General features: G+C 44.6%; 2 protein-coding genes across 11 annotated transcripts in view; one reads left to right on the top strand and one right to left on the bottom strand.

Annotated features, from left to right (window-relative positions):
* The window catches only part of NFE2L1 (NFE2 like bZIP transcription factor 1), a 31,628-nt gene extending 24,270 nt beyond the window's left edge, over positions 1-7,358 (top strand). For 7 of the 10 annotated variants that reach the window (XM_035134324.2, XM_035134325.2, XM_035134327.2 and 4 more), the window contains 4 exons: positions 160-375; positions 2,336-2,425; positions 2,848-3,009; positions 4,123-7,358. In XM_035134324.2, the coding sequence (XP_034990215.2) occupies positions 160-375; positions 2,336-2,425; positions 2,848-3,009; positions 4,123-5,439 (1,785 nt within the window). In that variant the 3' untranslated portion in view covers positions 5,440-7,358. The remainder of the gene's footprint in view (positions 1-159; positions 376-2,335; positions 2,426-2,847; positions 3,010-4,122) is intronic. The other 3 variants (XM_035134331.2, XM_035134330.2, XM_035134332.2) reach the window with 3 other exon arrangements.
* On the bottom strand, positions 5,889-20,037 carry CBX1 (chromobox 1). The gene is made up of 5 exons (XM_035134335.2): positions 19,811-20,037; positions 13,080-13,250; positions 11,562-11,739; positions 9,727-9,821; positions 5,889-8,994 (listed from the first exon to the last, which is right to left on the bottom strand). Exons 2-5 carry the CDS (start codon positions 13,217-13,219, stop codon positions 8,850-8,852), a joined length of 558 nt encoding a protein of 185 aa, XP_034990226.1. The 5' UTR covers positions 13,220-13,250; positions 19,811-20,037; the 3' UTR covers positions 5,889-8,849.

Below are 20,037 nucleotides of genomic sequence, written 5' to 3'. Positions count from 1 at the left end.
GATGCAGTACGTCACAAGAGAGGCTGAAGTTATGCTGGAGATGTTTGTGCTGGGAGTTTTGCAGGGGAGGTCATCCTCCAGAGAAAAGAGGGCGGCAAGGAAAGGAGAAGCCTTATTAAGAGTTTTTTAAGCCCCCCCCTGTTTTTCTTTTGTTTTTAGGACATTGATTTAATTGACATCCTGTGGAGACAGGATATCGACCTTGGAGCTGGGCGTGAGATTTTTGACTACAGCCACCGCCAGAAGGAGAACGAAGTGGACAAAGAACCAAATAATGGGGAGGAGTGTGGGGATGGCTGGAGGAGCAGAGGGGGCGATGCCGCTGACAGGGCCTTGCTAGTGGATGGCGAGACGGGGGAAAGCTTTCCTGCACAGGTAAAAAAACAACAACCCAACTCCCTAGTTGGGTAGGACAGTTTTCTTAGCCACCATCCTGGGATTGTTCTTTGTAACTGCCCAGTATAAGAAAATCTCCTGCTCCCTCTCACTGCATGTTTGGGTAGGCCTTGGGAAGAAAATAGCTGTGATGCTGGAAAATGTCCTCCCCTTTTCAAGCTCAGACACAACTCTTAAAAGAGTATTAGTTCTGAAAAACAGGCAGGGCTGCTCCTCCGTTTGCGTTGGGTTTGAGTACATATATATTCATTACCTTTCAGTGCTTGGTTCAAGGCCTTGGTCTGTGCTCTGTTGCTTTGTGGTAGTTCTCAACATACACCCCTTGTTTCTTCCTAGGCTTCACACCACCACCTTCTGATCCTTATCTCAGCATCCTGGCTTCTTCTCACCTCTGTTCTGTGAGAATTGGGCCTTCTCCCATGTCTTATTTTTGGTTCAACTGTTAAGAGTATGTTATTTAGTAAGAAATTTTAAATCTCTCTATAAATCTCATTAGTTTGATCCTAGCCAGCCTCCTTCCAAATGGGGCTAATATTTATCAGAGAATCCTGCTAGCAGATGCTGTGGGGGAGGCCATTTCCCCTTATTTCTCTTTATAACACCTCACATACTACTCTGGAGCCAATTTTGTGGGGGCACGGGACAGCAGGGGGAATCACCATGAGCCCTCCCCCCTAAATATGGTAGGAGCATCTTGTGAGTAGGATTCTACTTGGGGTTGCTCTTGCTTGGCATCCTAGTCTATATCTCTTTCTAATTTGGCAAATCCATCCTGAGTCTTCAGAGTAGGACTGTGATATCCTATCAAAGCCAGTTAATAAACTCTTGATACCTTGCCCTGGATGGCTTTGAGAAGAGTGGTTACTGGGCACATCAGATCTCCAGATTCAGTCCCCACTTACACTTATAAGACTGCACGACTGTTTGTGGTAGTTGCTTACTCCAGGTGTTTCAGGAATGCAGGGCAGGTGACAGCCTCTGGAATGGCTCACCCCACAGTTAGAATATCCTCTGGAAGCAGGCCTTCCCTTCTTGGGGGCTGCATCTAATTCTGCACCAAGAGAATTTGTATTTGAGTAAATTTTACTGTGTGAGATGTACCGTTTCTTGACTTCAGCATTTGAAATTTCGTCAGAATGCGGGGTGTTGGAGAAGAGACTCAAGGGTGTCATTGGAATAAGTAGTGGGGTGGTTGTGGAAGGGTTGTGGGACAGGGAACTGGGTGCAGTATTGGAAACCGTGCCAGATAGACAACCATGAAGCTATTGGCTGTTGAGGTGAGTTTTTAGGAAACAGTCTCTTGGTCAGGACTACCTGGTTCTGAGCATTTAGCCCTGTCCCAGGCTGTGCATTGGACTACATCACAGGGTTTCCTCCCTGTCAGAGACGGGTGTCACCTCAGTATTAATTACATTTATCTAAGTTCAAGAGAAGAATAAAAGTGAGTGGGGCTAGGAGGAAAGATAAAGGATTAGTTTAGTTTATTCAGCTAATGAATTGTTTTACACAGCCAAAAGAAAAGAAGTCTCAGGGTGAATTATAGAGGCAGTAACACACAAAATACAATACTTTTTAAAGCAATGCAAATGCACTATAATGTTCATCTACAATATCACCACCAACATAAAATAACCACCCCATCCACATAAAAATGTATACAAACAAGCACACACAAACACAGCCACTATTAATGCTGTTGAAACGTCCAGGGGAATAAAAATGTCTGCCTGGTGCTGGAAGGATGACAGAAAAGGGCCATTTTCTCATTGCCACCCTCCAGATATCTCTTAAAAGAGGCACACAAAGAATATGAGGATGTTCAGGCTTTTAAAAATAAGTGAGTCGTATGTTGCCAGTGGAGGCTGGTCTGAAAAAGTTGAAGGGCACAGTTATAGATGATCTTACAGTAAAATGACACTTGAATTATTTGCTCTTTCAGGTGCCTGGTGTTGAGGACCAGACAGCCTTGTCTTTGGAGGAGTGCCTTAGGTTGCTGGAGGCCACATTTCCCTTTGGGGAGAATTCGGAGGTGGGTCAATGATGGCCCTTGGGAAAGGGAAGATTTAACTGCTTAGTAGTAACAGCATATGGCATATCTATAGACGCATTCAGTGTAAAAAATGGACTTGGACAATCTTTATCTCATGCCCTTGCCATAACCTTGTGAGGCTGTGAATTCTTTCAAATGAAGAGAAAAGCTTGTTCTTGTTCCAGGCACAAGGCCAGGTAGATTAGCAGGAAAGAAGTGGCGAGAATGCCACCCCTCCCCGCCCCTGCAAATGCTTTAAAGCCCCTAATACTGTGGTTGCAGGGAACCTTGGGAGTGGGGATGGCTGTTACAGTCTGCATCAGAAGTTCATGCAGAGAGAGGAAGCGGGAGTAATGATTTGTTGCTGACATGATGCTTCACTGCCTCATACGCACCATGACTGAAAGGTGTTTTGCTTTCAGTTTCCAGCTGCAGATGCCCCCAGCCTAACTGAAGTTCTGCCGAGTGAGAGCGGGCCTTCCACTGTGCCAGACGGGCTTCTGTCTCCCTTACTAACAGGGACAGAGTTGCCCTTCGACCTGGAGCAGCAGTGGCAGGACCTCATGTCTATAATGGAAACGCAGGTGAGGAAGGATGGCTTCTACCCTTGTTTATTTTTCTAGGTCCTCCTCTGCTTCCTCTTCAGGTGGGTTTACCATGCCATTGTTTAGTGTTTTGCCAGGTTTCAGTCAAATGTGAAGGTTGTTAACATCTCTGTTTTGTGAATTTCTCCTTCTGTAGAAGAATGATCTTTCTGCTGCTGCTGCAACCATCTTTCCTATAACAATAGGCAGGAGCCTAGAAGAATTTGCAGCAAATGGGAAACCAGAGCTGCAGAGTTAGGTGACCATCTAGTTCAAGAGTCTTCAAAAGCAGTGCACACACTGCACCAAGTGACTGCCTGCAATGTAGTAGGGCAGAGGTCCCCTGGGAAGGGCCAAACAAAAGACACCCCTCTCTTCAGGGTCATAATAAGCTACTACAACTTGGGGGCAGTTCTTTCCTATCCTTAAAACAATATAGCATCCCTGTCACAGGATGCATGCGGCCTGTTCATTATCCTTGCTGGGAAAATGTTTTGCCTCTCTGCATACCAGGTATTGTTTTATTTTTAAATATAAAAAATCCATCCACAAATTGCACAGCCACTGCTCCCGACCCTGGTTTTTTCACCTCTGGGCTGCCAGATTGGTGGTCATGACACTCCTCAGATGGCCAGATTTTGTCTAAGAGCAATCAGTTTCTGAACGTTAGTCTGCTGCCTGCTTCCTATACTAGACAAAAAGATTTATCAGTGGTGTGTCTCAGATAGGAGCCATTTCCGTCCCCCTCCTGGACCCACCCCAATAACTAGATAGATAGCTACAGAGGAGTATTGAGTAGGGCAGGATGCAGACCTGGCTTTGGCTTTCTTGGTAGATAGGGCACAGTTGCTAGCAAGCATGCTGCATTGTTATGCAAGTTCCTGATTTGTTGCAAACAGAGACCCGTGTCCCAGTTCTCCACATGTGCAAGTGGGAGGGAAGTGAGTTCCCTTCATGCTAACGAACTTAAAACTTCTGAATGATTGGGTCTTTGGTTTTTTTTTGCTCTCTCTCTTTGGAGGACTTGTTTTGTGTACCCGTTTATTCAAGTTGTGTTCTAGGAGGAAAATAGAGACACCTAAAGTCTGAAAAGTTTATCTTTCCCCTTTTCAGGGTATGGAGGTGAACAGCACAGCAGCTGCAGGGACCCTGTACGATAGCACAGGTGGAGACATTCTGAATGCCAACTACAGCCTTGCTCCATCCACCCCAATCAACCAGAATGTCAGCCTGCATCAGGCGTCACTGGGCAGCTGTACACAAGACTTTGCTTCCTTGTTCAGCTCTGAGATGGAGAGCCTCTCAGTAGCTGGCAGCTCAGCTTTGTTGCAGCTGGTTCCTGACAACTCCACTGGCTTCAACACCACATATGGCTCTACCAACCTGAGTGGGATCTTCTTCCCTCCCCAGTTAAATGGCACTGTAAATGAAACATCTGGGCCTGAGCTGCCAGATCCTCTTGGGGGACTCCTTGATGAAGCCATGCTAGATGAGATTAGCTTGATGGACTTGGCCACTGAAGAAGGCTTCAACCCAGTGCAGGCCTCCCGCCTGGAGGAAGAATTTGATTCAGACTCTGGGCTCTCCTTGGACTCGAGCCACAGCCCTGCTTCTCTCAGCAGCTCAGAAGCATCGTCGTCATCATCTTCAGCTTCCTCCTCCTTTTCTGAGGAAGGTGCTGTGGGCTACAACTCGGACTCTGAAAATGTGGATGTTGAAGATGCAGAAGGGGCAGTTGGGTACCAGCCAGAGTACAGCAAGTTCTGTCGGATGAGCTACCAGAACCCTTCTCAGCTGCAATATCTGCCTTATCTGGAGCATGTAGGTCACAATCACACCTACAACATGGCCCCCAGGACCTTAGACACTGACGAGCCCCAGCCAGCCGCCATGGGGAAGAAGAGTGCCAAGGATAAGCAGGCAGACTTCTTGGATAAGCAGATGAGCCGAGACGAGCACCGGGCCCGAGCCATGAAGATCCCTTTCCCCAACGAGAAGATCATCAACTTGCCTGTAGAGGAATTCAATGAACTCCTGTCCAAGTACCAACTGAGTGAGGCCCAGCTGAGCTTAATCCGGGACATCCGGAGACGGGGCAAGAACAAGATGGCTGCCCAAAACTGTCGTAAGAGAAAGCTGGACACTATCCTCAACTTGGAACGGGATGTAGAGGATTTGCAGAGAGACAAGTCAAAGCTGCTCAGGGAGAAGGTGGAATTTCTCAGGTCCATTCGCCAGATGAAGCAAAAGGTGCAGAACCTCTATCAGGAGGTATTTGGCCGCCTGCGTGATGAGAATGGCCAGCCCTACTCCCCGAATCAGTATGCCCTACAGTACGCCAGTAACGGTAGTGTTATCCTAATACCACGCTCCTTGGCTGACCAGCAAGGCAGACGTCAAGAGAGGAAACAGAAAGACAGGAGGAAGTGAGAGGTGATGAATGTTGGCAGGAGAGTGCAAAACTTGCAGAAACTGCATCCTGGAGAAAGGGCTGAGCCCCGAAGAATTTGAAGGAACTTTCACGCCTTCTTATCCAATATATCTTCTCAAACCATGATAGCTGCCAGTCAGTGTATAGGAACAGACTGCTGGGCGGGGGCCTACAAGTCTTGAGAGGCAGAATGGCAAAGCATGTAGGGAAAGACCTGTGCCCCCAGCAGCCTGGAACCCATTATTGAACGTTGAGGGAGGGGGGACAAGCTGGCATAAATATGTGTGGGGAGGGGGGTGAGTCTTGGCAGAGGGTAGAAAATCTGAATTGTTAAAGCTGGATTTTTTTTTAAAGGAAAAAAGGTTAAGTGGACAAACTGAGCAGGCTTAAAGTCATCCCCCCCCCCACCTTCAAACTTCGATATTCCAGATAGCTGGTTTTGTTTTCCCCCCCGAACCAGTTTTGGCATCAGTTGTATGGAATTTGACAACATGACTGAATCCCATGAAATAGCCGCCATCCCTTCCTACATCTGTATGTATATGTAAGTGCAGGTGGAACACATTAAGTTGTGTTTGTTTAGGGGGGAAGGGTGATTTTTCTTAACCCCTTTCAGCTCGGGAGAATGGAGAGATCTCCATGCAAGGAGTTACCGAGTACAGCCTTTTGGGTGGACTTTGAGTTAATCTGCCATAAAGGTTGGAATGGTGGGAGTGGAAAGGGTTAATAGAATTACTATGATTCCACCACCCTTCTCTTCCATTCAAAACTCACTAAGCATGTCACTGCCCACAGTGAGGAGCCAGTGTTATACTGGGCTACCATCAAGGTACATTACAAGATGGCGCATGGTAACTGCATGCTACAATGCTGACATTTCTCACTGATTTGGCTTGAAGAGATTCATTCTGTGGACAAAAAGGGGTGTGTGAGGGCCAGGTGTGAAGGCTGAACTTTCATTTAGCGGAGGCTGCAAGGTGGAGGGGGTCTGGTGTGTGATCACCACTTGGTCTACAGCACAATGGGTTTTACCCCCATAAAGTGGGCATGTTGTGTAGAGCAAATAGCCATCTATGGCAAGCCCCTTTCTTAATGGGCACTTTGGTTTTAATTTATTTCTGTAGGACTTGTGTGCGCCTGTGTTTCCCCATTCCCATAGGGCTGTAAAATGGATTTGTGGTATGCAGGAAGGAGAGAAGGGAGATGCTTTCCGCCAGATGATCAAAGCTGCTGAAAGGTATTTCTGCCATTAAGACTCGGTGTGTTAAACTGTGATTCCACAGCTGGTTTCTTTTCTGTCCTTGGGTGGTGTCATTCCAACTTCCCCCTTTCCTCCTCCTTATAAAAAAATAAGGCAAAGGGTGAGGGTAGTGCCTTGAACACAGCTGGCCTCAAGTTTCGAGGCAATCCTCGAAGCTGTTTAACTTGCAGTATAGCACAGCTGGGAGTATTATTGACTTTACCAGCATCTGATGAGCTAAATGGCTTTGGTTTTCCCCAGTCAGTCCTGTGTATGTGATGGCGTGTGAGGACTTGGCACTGAAATGGGCATCCTCCAGGAAACTGGGGGTATGAAGCACTGTAATAGAGGCAACTTCTGCAGCCATATGTTCTATATGATCTTGTTTTTTCTCAAGGCCATGATTTCTTACAAGGAATATATAAAAGGTGAGAGGGGAAGTAAACTATTAGTGAGTCTCTTCCACCTCTCAGGCTTCTGTGATTTGACAGCATGAAACTTGAAGCACAAAATGTGTTGGAACTGTGGCTGGGTTGCTGGAGGATAGAGCCCTGATGTGTGCATGTGTTAATTTATTTTTTTCTGTAGAGGTTTTATTTTGAATGGTTTCTATGACCTGTTGGGGAGAGGAGAGAGAGCGTATGAGCACAGGACAAAAATAAAATGGCTTATTCACTATTTGAGGATTTGTTTGGTGTCTTTAATTTTCTGCACTTTTGTTGGTAGGCCTGTGTTGTGATAAAAAGGTAGGGTCACCAAATTCAGCATTATAATGACTGAGGGAATGTGCCCTCTCTTGACTTTATGTACCGACCATGCTCCCCTCTAACAGACTGCAATACTTCTCAGTTCAGCATATCACTTATTCCTGCAATATTTTCTAGTTGCAATTGAAAAGGACAGCCTGTGGTCCAGATGAAGGCCTCGACCAGATGAAGAAGAAAAAAAGCAGGACTATAAATCTAAAGTTTTATTGAGACAAAAAGACAGTTCAGTATGAAGTTAGAATCCAAACACTTGAGTTTTAGACAACATTTTCACAGAAACCTAAACATGCTTTGTTTTTGTTTTTTTAAAAAAAGGTTTGTACACTTCTACGTACATACCACCACCCCCCCCCCACAAAGGATGAATGGGGGGGTCAGTGGCTTGTGGGGTTTTTTGAATGTCAGAGGTAAAATTGTCCTTTGGAAGAACAAAGTGTCATTAGCTTAAAAATGAAATGTGGGTAGGACTTGGGGCAAGGGAAGCAATCATAAATGCCCAAGTCTGAACAGAAGATAGTTGTTTACAGAATATTCTGAAACCTACCACTACCTTGTGCTGTAGGGGGTAGTTTTCACCCCCGCTTTCCTTCCCCTTAATTAAAAGGAAGCCTAAAATGCCACATACATACAAGAGCGGGGGGGGGGGGGAGGCTAAAAACCCTCTGTTTCTGGTTGGTTGGAATAAAAAAAAATGCAGAGGTACTTAAAAAAAATTGTCACATGATTTTGGGGGCAGAGTGCCCTCACTATTCCAATTTCAGCAGTAATAATTCTGGAAGGTGGCTGTATTCATGGTTGCAATCAAATTGTTAACTTTAACACTTAGACACATAAGCTCCGGCCTCACCGGAGTCAATTCCACTTGCAGCAGGAGGCATGTATTTTGTAAGAATTGCAATTCTGGATACAGAAACCATGAATTGGCCTTCCCCAAATCAATCAGAATGCACCCTCCCTTCCCACCCCAACGATAACACAGAAAATAGCAAAAAGGAAGAAAGAAACTACACGCATGCTAATCTGTAAAAATGCAGTTAACACTATTGGGGAGAAAGGCTGTAAATCACAGGGATGGTCTCTGAAGAACACATAGCCTCTGCCTGCTATCCCTTTTGGCAGCCTGTTCCAACTCTATTATTTTTAGTTATTTTTGCTTCAACCCTTCCCCCCAGCTGGGAACTCACCAATTCTCTCATCTTTCCTCACGTGTATATGATGAGAAAGGAAGAAAGGGGACAGCATGTTGTCATACCTAGTTGTCAGGGGCATAGAAATTGTCCAGTTTCTACAGAGAGCATCTTCCACAGCCTCCTCTTCACTTTCTCACTCATGTTCAAACCCAGTTTGATGATTTAATACAAAAGTCGGCCAGAGGAAGGATGGGGACAGAAGGGGAGGCAGGTTAGTTCTTCTCATCCTTCTTGTCATCATCTTCTGATGGATAGGAGTGCCATGTCAGCCTTTCCTCATAGAACGAGATAACCACCTGTGGGCACTTGATATTCGCTTCCTTGGCAGGGACCAGATCAGCTTCGTCAGAGTTCTTCCTGTACAACCAAGAAATGGGAAATTTGGGATTGATCTCAAAGAGAAGGTATGAAGATATTCTAGTGTTAACATTTCTGCCAAATGTGTGTGCATACGGCTGAGTCTGGGGTCATGTGATCTGAAATCTTAAAACTCTGGATAATATTGAGAATTTAATGCATGGCTCTGCTATTGATTCATAACCACAACAAAGATTATTGTCCAGAAAGATAATGCAAATCTGAGGTACCTTAACACTTGGCAGTTCATAGAATCATTGGGCACAAATGTCTATAATGCAAAATGTATAGAATGCAGAATAGGATTTATAAGAATACATCTACCTGCCTGATCCACACAATCCTTCCTCAAGGCATGGAAGGATTGTGGGAAGGGTTGCAAGAGCTAGTTATTTCCAGTTATGACCTCAGAATGCTTGCAAGTAAAAGATAGTTGAACCCTACACAACATAGAAAGCAGATTACAAGTTTCATATAAATCACTTGCAAGGAACTAGAAAGCAGATCAAAATGCAAGAGGTCATCAAAGCGAAGAGACTGTATATTAACAGCATTCTGCAGCTAATTATCCCCCTAAACTTTTAAAAATGTTAGAGAACCAATGGTCCTACCACCTGATCTCATTACAGACACTAGCACCATTAAGCAGCTGTGTTCCCAACAATTCAACATCTGGATTCTAATCTCTGATGGAGGATGCACAAGGGAGAAAAGACAAAGGATCAGGCTTACCATTTCATCAGGAACATGAGCTCTCCACTGGAGTCTGTGGCACCAATAATCCGCTCTGGGTCATACCCTCTTGCAAAGCCTCGAGGCTTCTCAGCCTGATGAAAGAATTGGAAAGGTTTCTGATTACTGTATTGCCTTTAAAGGGTGACAGAGAAAACGGACATTGAACTTTATTTGGTGTGACGCAGAGCCAAAACAACTGCCAGAAAATGCCTTTCCAGTGACCTACTTTGGGGGAGGGGGCGATATCAAAATCAAGAGTGACATGATGTAGATGCTTTGTCCATGCATAATTATACTATGAGATTTGAACTAGTTTTAAAGTTGTTTGAGCTACTGCAATTCCTAAGAATCACATTAATTGTACCTCTGTGGAAGTGTTAGATCTCCAGCAAGAATTCTTAGCATAGTCACAAAAATATTATTATCAAGCTTCTCTGGTACATGCTACCAGTTTAATCAGTTTCAAGCTCTTTATAATATGACACTGCTCTACAGTGCATATTAAACAAGGAGGTTTTAAGACAAAGCGTTTCTTATTTGGCATTGCAATTTTAAACCGCTCGTTCCAAACAAAGTAAAACCACACCCATCACCTTCCAGAATCTTTCCCACTTTTAATCTACCATAACATATTTGTGTGGCACTACTGAAGCAACTGCCTTGATTGCTAGAGCAGGAACATAGCTGGCAGGGAGGGAGGGAGAAACAGACATCAGAGTATGCTAGTGAGGCAGAGAACCTGCTCTTGTTGCATTCTGGTTTCTTCCTCAGCTGAGGAAAGGTGTTGGGCTCAACCATTCCTGGAAATAATTTGCTGAGAAGTATCTTCCAGAACAAAGCTCCAGCATTGAAAGATTTCAGAGCTACATTTTTGGTAATCCCTAGCTTAATTATGTTGTTTCCAAGGGAGGATGTGGAGAAAAGGGCTGGAGAGGAACAGTTGAAAATGGGAGGGTGTGAAGCAAAGACAGGAAAAAACTTATAAAATCAAAGAAATCAGAAATGAAGAGGAAGAGTTGTGTGCTAACAGGAAAATGCAACAATATAAAAGGGATGGAAGTGCTAAGCATTAACCAATAAATAAAGGGAGGATGAACAAACACAAACAAACAGACAGACAGACAAAGGGTAAATAATGCAAACAATGCGGAGTGGGAAAGAACTATGAACTTTTGAGAACCCATACATATATCGGAACGGTCTGGCTGTTTTTACTTAACCACACAAAACTACTATCAGAAGTCTCTTGTCTTGAAATAAAAAGGAGGGATAATGCGACTATAAAGAGTTTAGAGGCAGAATGAAAAAAGGCTGTATTCAAAAGAATGCAAGACACAGGGCAGACTCTACAAAGAGAAATACATGAGAAAACAGAAGCCCACCACCAGCCAAGTCACCAGATCCAACTTTTTAAATGCACAGTGCTGTATGCAAGAACAACACAATGAGGACCATGACACTTGGCTTCCAGCATACTAACACAGCAAATGGAGTCTTCCCACTGTAACAGGTGCATCCCCAAAATTGAAAGAACACATAGCCACATTCTCTGATGGGGAGGTAACTTGGCTGGAGGCAGAGATTCTGGTGAGAAACACCACTAGTGGTACCAAAGACTAATGAATGTCAACCATACTCCCAAAGACACTTGCAGCTGAGGCACTACACTACAAAAAGTTATGTAGCTCACTTTAAGGAGGCAATAAATATCACTGCTGTTAGCTAATGTTTCACCCTTTCAGAAACATCAATCGGTCCTTTTTCATGTTTCTTTTAACTGCAAAGCATAAAGCAACCCTCATTGGGCCACAGATGGAGAAAATCTGCCTTACCTCCTCTTTCTTTTTCTTTGGTCTGCTTTCCTCCCCCCTATCCTCTGAATCAGATTCTGCCTTGCGCTTGCTTCCCTCTGACTTGTCACTCTCATGTGCCGTTTTCTGGTGCTGCAGGAACTCCGCAATGAGGTCAGGGCAGTCAAGGTTCTCCTCTGGCTCCCACGTGTTATCTTCGCTGAAACCATACAACTATTATCAGCTGGACAGGACTGCAAAATACCAGATTTTGTAACTAGAGTTTCTTTTGCAAAATAGCCCCTTTAAGAAATTTATCTCCCTGGTTATGTGACCTGGAAATTCTTGGCACAAAATCTATAAAAATGACTTTTCTAGGAATGGGGAAGACTTAAAAACTACAGGTTTTTGCAATGATAGGCAATTTCTGCTAGAATCCTGACATGGTGGGTTGAGATTCCTGAAAAGTTTTCTGGAAATGCAAAGAAGACACCCTAAAGTTGTAAACTTGAGAATGTGACTTAGTGTGACTTAAAGCTGATGGACTGCTGTAAGGCAGAATAGGGAGTGATAAGGGCAGAGTAAGGCTACTAGATTTTCAGCTGTTATTCTTGACTGGGTTCTGACTTAATGAGATGGACCTCAGATTTGCATTATTTAGGAGAAGGAAGGAAAAAGTGTAAGTGCAGACCTGGAAGCCTTCTGCAGAAATTGCAACTTCTCTACAAGCACATCAGATTTTCAGCTTCAACACTAAACAGGCAGATAAATACTTTTAGGCATGGTTGCTTTCTCCTACACATAACCAGCAGTCTTAGATACTTTCCCCCTCAAGCACCCCTTACAGCAGAACTGAGGACTGCTTATTTGCCCAGAAGCACACAATCAGTTTGAGGCTGACCTGTACTCTGAACACATACAAGCATCCACAGACGTGAAATCATTCATTTGCTCACAAACTGCAGCCAAACTGGGCCTCAAACAGAATTTTCAAGGCAGAAAGTACTTTTGGGAAGGAAAAAACCACACCTGTTTCTCAAACATGTTTTCCCTCCTGCAGGAACAGAATTAAGCCCCACACATATCTGGAAGAAGTCCAAAAGAAGATTTCAAGACCATAAATAAACCAGAAATGGGATGGGGAAACTGGGCTGGTTTTTAAGACACAGGTATTCAGCAGCCCTGGCACATCACCCTAGAGCAGGCATCCCCAAACCGCGGCCCTCCAGATGTTTTGGCCTACAACTCCCATGATCCCTAGCTAACAGGACCAGTGGTCAGGGATGATGGGAATTGTAATCCAAAACATCTGAAGGGCCGAAGTTTGGGGATGCCTGCCCTAGAGCAAGATAAAAAAGACCTAAAGCAGGGTTCTAAACAGCTCCTGGGTGACAAGGCAAGCAAAGCTTTGAAAACCGGAAGAGACGTTTCCCTCTCTCAACACCAGTGCACAGAGAGATTAACCACAAGTATATGTGGAATAAGAGGCTACTGATATTATGGGCTACTAACCTTTAAAGATTAGTTTGCAAAGCTGAAATAAAGGGAAAGCAGCCTTACTCTGAGAAGCCTTTCCACTTGAGCAGGTACTCCACTTTCCCTTTCACCACCCGCCGGTCAAGGACCTTCTCCACCACATACTCCTCCTCCTCTTCTTCTAGGACCTCCTCCACTTTCTTCTTGTTCTGCTTTTTTCCCATTGTGCTCGCCAGCTTTGCAGTTTTAAGGAGGCTGTTAAGAGATAATGCAGAAAGATAGCTTTAGAAACTGCAATTGTCAATACCAGAGATCCGTGACACTTACAATTTTTTGTCTGTATTGTCATTTTATTTTTTAATATGAAAAAAAAACAGTGTAGGAAAAATGTTCCAGAAGCTGCAAAGTGACACAAATAAAAGGGGAAAAAATTCCTTCCAGTACCAACTAAGTTTGTCAGTGGTATGAGCTTTTGTGTGCATGCACACTTCTTCAGATACTTCTTCAAATAAAAGAGATAGTTAAATGTTGAATCCCATCAATATCAATGGGACCCACATAAACCCAAACCTTGCTGTACAACATCTATCCACATATACTGAATATTAAAAAGTAGATGCAGCACCTCATGGTGAACACTTCCCTATGACAGCTAATCAGGTTCTGCCTTTTTCTGCAACAGGACACACATGGCTACTTTTCTGGAATTTATGTTAAGACTTTCCCCTTGCCTCAAGATGCAATTGCATAAAAACTTAACTACCGGTAATGCTTTCCCCAACTCTAGGTATTTAAAAATATGGCATACGAATCACAACTGTGCACATTTGCTCAACATGTTCCATCTGCCAAACCTACGATTTGTTTGTTGCCCAAGCAACTTGTGACAGTCTTAATCTATACTGAACACTTGGACCAACTGTAGGAAGCTCTGTAAAACTAACATTTTTCTTCCAAAAGGAGCAGGCTCTGCAGGAGACAGAATCACTGTCTCTGCAGAACTTTGAAGTTCTTCAGGCCTGGCCTTTCTGCTTGCAGCAGGAAAAATTCCCACCATATCCTCCCTCCACCACTTTCAGAAACAACAGGACTGTGTTTGTGACTACACAGCAAGCACGGCAGTGCTGGGAAGAGAAGGCATCCATGAGTGGTGGAGGCACCACAAGGGTACCCAGCAAGCATAGAAGATTAAACAGCTTGCTTTTTCTGGAAATGAAAAGTTATAGTCTACCGGAAAAAGAAAGCTATGCTGGGCTCCTGCAGGCAAAGCATCTCTCAGCAGGAGGATGCACTTGTCTCAGTCGGGGTCTGATAAAACATAGGCAAAAGGGGCTGTCAAGCACAGCTAGGTTTTAGAGGAAATGGGTCTCGTTTGCAGTGAAGGATGGTTGGCTAGGGAAAGAGACCCACAAACAGCAGCTGAATGGGGGGGGGGGGGGAAGAGATTTTTAGAGAACACAATTTCACAAAGTTTAAACTAGTCCTGTCTCCCTCCCTCACAAATGCTGGAATCTTGGCACACTCGTGAAGTCACTGCTTCCATAATTCTTTTAAGGAAGAAAACCATATTAAAACTAGTTTAAAACCAGTTTACATTGTATAGACATTTTCCTCTTTCCAACCAGGAGGGGAATAACGTGATCTACACTGCTTGGTGTTAGTCCTATATAGTGCCAAAGCTCAGAATTTTTGGAAGTGTATCTCAGGAACAGTAAAGTAGTTGGGAAGAAACATCATTTTTTTACTCTGAGGTATGGAGGGGAGTAGCTGGGCATCTTCATGCACAAGGAATTTTATTCTTAACCAGCATGACCTGGAAGCATTGGGACTTCATATTCCTCATGGGCTTCAATACAATTATCAAGTGTTTTAGTGAGATCTCTATGGGCTTCTCACGACGTTTCAAAGGTGCCTGTGGTCTATAAAACAGACTCCATCTTGCATACCCCATGACTAAGAAATTGAAAGTACTGTATATTCCTGCGTATAAGACTACTTTTTAACGCAGGAAATTTTTCTCAAAAGTCGGGGGTAGTCTTATACGCCGGGTCGTATTTCTTATACAGCGAGTATATCCTAAACTCTATATTTTAATTGGAAAAGTTGGGGGTCGTCTTATATGCCCAGTCGTCTTATACGCCAGAATATACGGTAGGCTATATAGATTTAATCAGGCTCCATTTGAATTACTTTGACCTGCTTTGTTATCCACACCAATGCCTAGATACATGCACAAAGTTGTTCTATAAATGAACAGGGCAAATAGAGCTGGATGTGGAGTTTTAGAGAACCTCTCTCTCTCTCTCTCTCTCTCACACACACACACTTTGCCTTTTGTAAATAAAATATCGTACTAGGATTGAGACAAAAATGAAGAAACTTCTTGAGCTTTTTTGGGGGGGGGAATATTTGGGAGCTATTTTTAAGGTAAATTGCAAAAAACAACTCAGCCAACATAGGTTGCCATACGTCCAAATTTTCCCAGACATTTCATGTTGTGTTTCTTGGCTTCCCACTGTCTTGGCAACCCTACCCAATACAACACAACTCAGATTCCAGAACCTTTTAACTTTGGTTCCTTTATTATGAGGAGAAAAGGGGTTCAACTGAACTCAAATTTTCGTTCAGTTAAGTCCTCAGAATTTCCATCACCTTTGATCTGAAGTGGTGTCGCTCCTTCTACAGGCCCCTTGAGCCAAACCCAAAGTGGATTGTCTTGAGAGACAAAGGAGTGTGCCTCCAGCAAAGTCAAACCGCTGCATTGGCGGCACAAGCCTAGACAGTGTGTATGGAGATCCTGGGCTGCCCAAATGACAAGACCCCACCCCATGGCCTCGCTGATGTGCTCCCAAACGAAAGCAGAGCAATACATTTGGCACCAGGTTGGCTGCAGAAGTTGCCGAAAGGAGACATACAAGATGCCATTCAACTGTCTTAGGGACTCTACTCTGAATTTGTGTAGGGATTGCTCCTTAGCCGTTTCTTCTCCCGAAGATATCCCACAAGGCACTGGAGGTGTAGGATTAGAGTTTTCCTAGATGGCTAACTTCCCAGGTTGACAAACCTCCAAAGCATGAGACAGCGGCCACACCCCAGGAAATGGCTTTGACTGGCTGGCTAAACCAGGTGAGGGTAGCCTATGTGGCCGCTGTTTCATGCTGACAGCTTCTAGGAGCTGCAGTGGAGAGCTGAGTGCAGGTAGGGACCCAAAGCTGGACAAAGTACCCTAGTAGGAGCACAACATGTCATTCACCATAGGTACTACGCCTCCCCTAACATCCCAAACCAAAGCTACCTCTGCATGAATAGGCGTTATCATCAGTGTGCTTTGTAAACTTTCAGCTGGAGGGCGCTTTCCCTTCCAGGTAATCTTCCAGGGACCTCATGCCAATGGTGGGTGAAGCCAGTTGGAAAAGTTGGCAGAACTATTGATTCAAATTTTGCCTTTACCTATACAGTACACTACTGGTAGTTCCTACATACACTCCTCTCTGTCCTCCAGTCAGCCCTGCAAACACATTTGAGAAGGGTATGAATCAAGTAGCAAGTGAAAAATGCAACCTAGGAGGCCTGAAATTTATATGCTTTTGAAACTCATCTACGTATAGCCCCACTGCTTCTACACTAATCACTTTTCTACCTTCAAATGGCTTTTCCAGTATTTTCCATTAAAAAACCCTTTCTAGCATTGCAGCTATAAACATCCCAATGCATCCTCCTATGTGCTGTTCCCATGTTGTTTGATGGGGTAGTACAATTAGTCTGACTGGGCAAACTGCAGATGAAGTAGTTACTAGATATTTAATAGTAAAACACCCAAATGGACCAATGCATGACACCTCTGGTGGCTTGCTGGCCACCAGTATCAAGCTGTAAAATAAATGAACTATTGTGATGTATGATGAACGAAAAATAACTTCATTTAGTTTGTTCTTCATAAAGAAAAGCAGCCTTGCGTAAGAGGACCAGACACTCACTTTGAAGAGATCATGTTTACCTTAAGCAAGGGAAGTGGGGAAATTCTGATATATCTGGCTATCAAAAATTATACTTTTCAGTCAAGGGAAATGTCTAGAGCAGGGAGGTTCCAACACATGGCCCTTGAGGCCTTTTTTTGATGGCTCTCAGCAACATTTGATCCCCCCCCCCCACAGCCCATGAGCTGCCTTCCCAAAACCTAGGTGCTGGGCTTTGGAAAGGAGGCATGAGGGCTCTTGGACACTGCCAGAGACTCGCTTATCTGACTTTGGGAAGGCAGCATGATGGCTGGGGCAGGGGCATCAATTTTGAGCCTTGCTTCCCCACCCCATGTGACTAGGCAGTGTGCAGCCCAGGGTTCTATGTTGAAGTACTCTTGCGGCCCACTTGGTATGAGAAGTTAGACCACCCTCATCTACAGCGTTTAATCCTCCACTTTGTGGTTGTGATACAATGTTTTATAAGGTTTTGATATTTGTATTTTAGTTTTATATTTTATTGTTCACTGTAAGCCACTTTAGGAATATGAATTAGTATTGAAAGAAAGAAGTACTTACTATCAGCATTTGCAAAATAAGTGAGAACTGAGCAAGGCTTTATATACTGCTTGTCTCTTAATACCAGTTGCTGGCAAACAGCCACAGGAGAGGGCTATTGCGCTCATGTTGTGTTTCTTGGCTTCCCACATATATTGAGTTAAGCTACTTAACTGTGGGAAAAGGGAACTGGGCTAGATAGGCTTTAGGCTGACCTCACAGGGCCTGTTATTCTTTTAATTACTACCCATGACAACTTATTAAAAGGTCATTGGTTCGACATGCTTATGTGTCTTCAACATACGTCAGGGTGGCATAGGGAATAAAGTGCTGGACCTGGGACTAGGGAAATCTAAGTTCATTTCTACACAGTCATAAGTCTCACAATGTGATCTTAAGCTAGTTAGTACCCCTCAGTCTAACCTACCAACAGGGAGGATAAAAATGGGGCTAACCCTGAGCTCCTTGGAAGAAACACGGGGCATAAAGGTAATAAATAGATGCATCTCTCTCATCAAATGCAACACTATTTGCCAATGTGAGCCATCATACAATACTGTTGCCTGGATACATTCAAAATAGCACCCCATTATGAGGTTCTTTCACTCTAACAAACAGATCCGCATTGACTAAAATTCACATATCGCAAGTTTCCTAGATATTTCCCTGAAGTACACCCCAGTTCTTTTTATCTTCTAAATATTAAACCTGTTCACCCACACGACTTGGTTACCTATTAGCGCTCTTCAAACCAACAGTGATCATTTTGGCTGTTTTCCAAGTCAATTAACACCCTCACCACTACATAGAAGACTGCCTAGCTGTATGGTCCCACACTCTTAACCCATTTACCTTCCTCCAATACTACACTATGATTACGCTAGTTTGGAGGTGCAAATTTATAAAAACCCTCACCTACCTTCCTTAAAATTTTAATTTCACCCTTCCTACCCACATTACTCGCTACACAATCTGTATGCAATCCATTTTTGTTCCCCCCTCATTTTAGCCACATAACCAGCTACATTCCAATACAGACTCTCACAATACTCTCACAAGCTACCTCAGTTTTCTTTGTGTGCACCTCAGAAATAATGGTATCTGTACAAACTGCTGGATTGCAGCCCAGAAATTTTAGAAGCTGTTGCTTTCTACAGGTCTCTCTGAAACTAGCACCATCCCAACACTGAACTTTACTATGCAATACTCTGAAACACTTTTGTCTCCTTCACAGGAAAGCCTCAATCCCAGCACCCCAGTCAATGTTCTTGTTACATTAAAGGAGTGTCCAATTTCACAAGCACTATCTCCCTGGACAGATGATCCCCTTACTTGGAAAAAGTCGCTACCGCTTTACTTTCATAGTTAGTTTCTTGAAGAATTATTCTCCCCAATATACTACCATTTCATTTCCCCTTATAAATTGTCTAACAGTCCTCTTAACTAACCATCTCAGCTCCACATAAGCCCACCCCTATTATCCCTTTTCTGCATATTTCCTCCCACCTTCGGGGAGGGGGGGACCTATTTGGCTTACATACCCACTTCCTCACCACCCACTGCACTCACTTCTTTCTACATCCATCCCCCCCCCACCTTAGTATTTTTTACATCATCTTCCACACATCACACCCTTCGTCATCTTTGGAGCAGCTTCCTCGAACACCTATTAAAAATGCGCGCGCGCGCGCACACACAGGCTCCCTCCACCGGCCCTTTTATTTGGGCATCCCTATTTATGATACCGCTACAGCTTATTTTAGGAAACCGTTCTCCACCTTCCTGCACGCGTTCATTAACGCCCCCTCCCCCCCTTACTTACTACCAACGCCTTCTCGATTTCCCCGTTCCCACGTGAAACCCCAGCAAATGCCGCACCTTATGTACACGGGGGTTCATTTTGTGGGTCCCCCCTCCCATAACACCCCATCTGCTCTGCCCACTCCACGTTTGCCCCTTTGAAATAGCTCCCCCATACATTATGCGCTTCTTTTAGAGAATCCCTCCCCCCATAGACACCCCACTTTTCGGACTCCACATCCACAGGCGCCCTTAGGAAGAGCCATAGCCGACTCCACTCCGAACTCACGTATTTCGCCTTCCTCCTCAGAAAGCACTGTGTCTATTTCCCCTCTGCCCAGAAAAGGGCCCCCCACCCCGCATATTTTTAAATACTGGACCTCTCTTCCCAAGAGGAGCCCCCGCTCACCCAGAAATATCCCCCCTCCCTCAGCACCCCCCAACATGGCCGTCCAGCCCGCGCGCGCGATGTTTGCCCCCTGCGCGCGCTTCCCGTTTTACCTTCTTCAGCCCCGCCAAGAACGCACGAGGGGAAATAAAAACAAACGGGCGGGAGAGAAAAGGACGGCGCGAGCGGCGCACGGAGCGAGCCGGTCTCGTTTCAAAGCAGAACAGAGCGACGGTTGGACAACAGGCCTCCCGCGTTCGCTCCACCTCCGCCAAACAAAAGAGCGCTGCAACCCCTTCGGCCCGCCGAGACGCACTGCGCATGCTCCGGGTTCTCCTCC

This window comes from Zootoca vivipara, chromosome 13 (genome assembly GCF_963506605.1).
Source record: "Zootoca vivipara chromosome 13, rZooViv1.1, whole genome shotgun sequence".
NCBI lineage: Eukaryota > Metazoa > Chordata > Lepidosauria > Squamata > Lacertidae > Zootoca > Zootoca vivipara.
The sequence above is the reverse complement of the archived record's forward strand: the minus strand, read 5'-3'. Positions and strand labels throughout refer to the sequence as shown.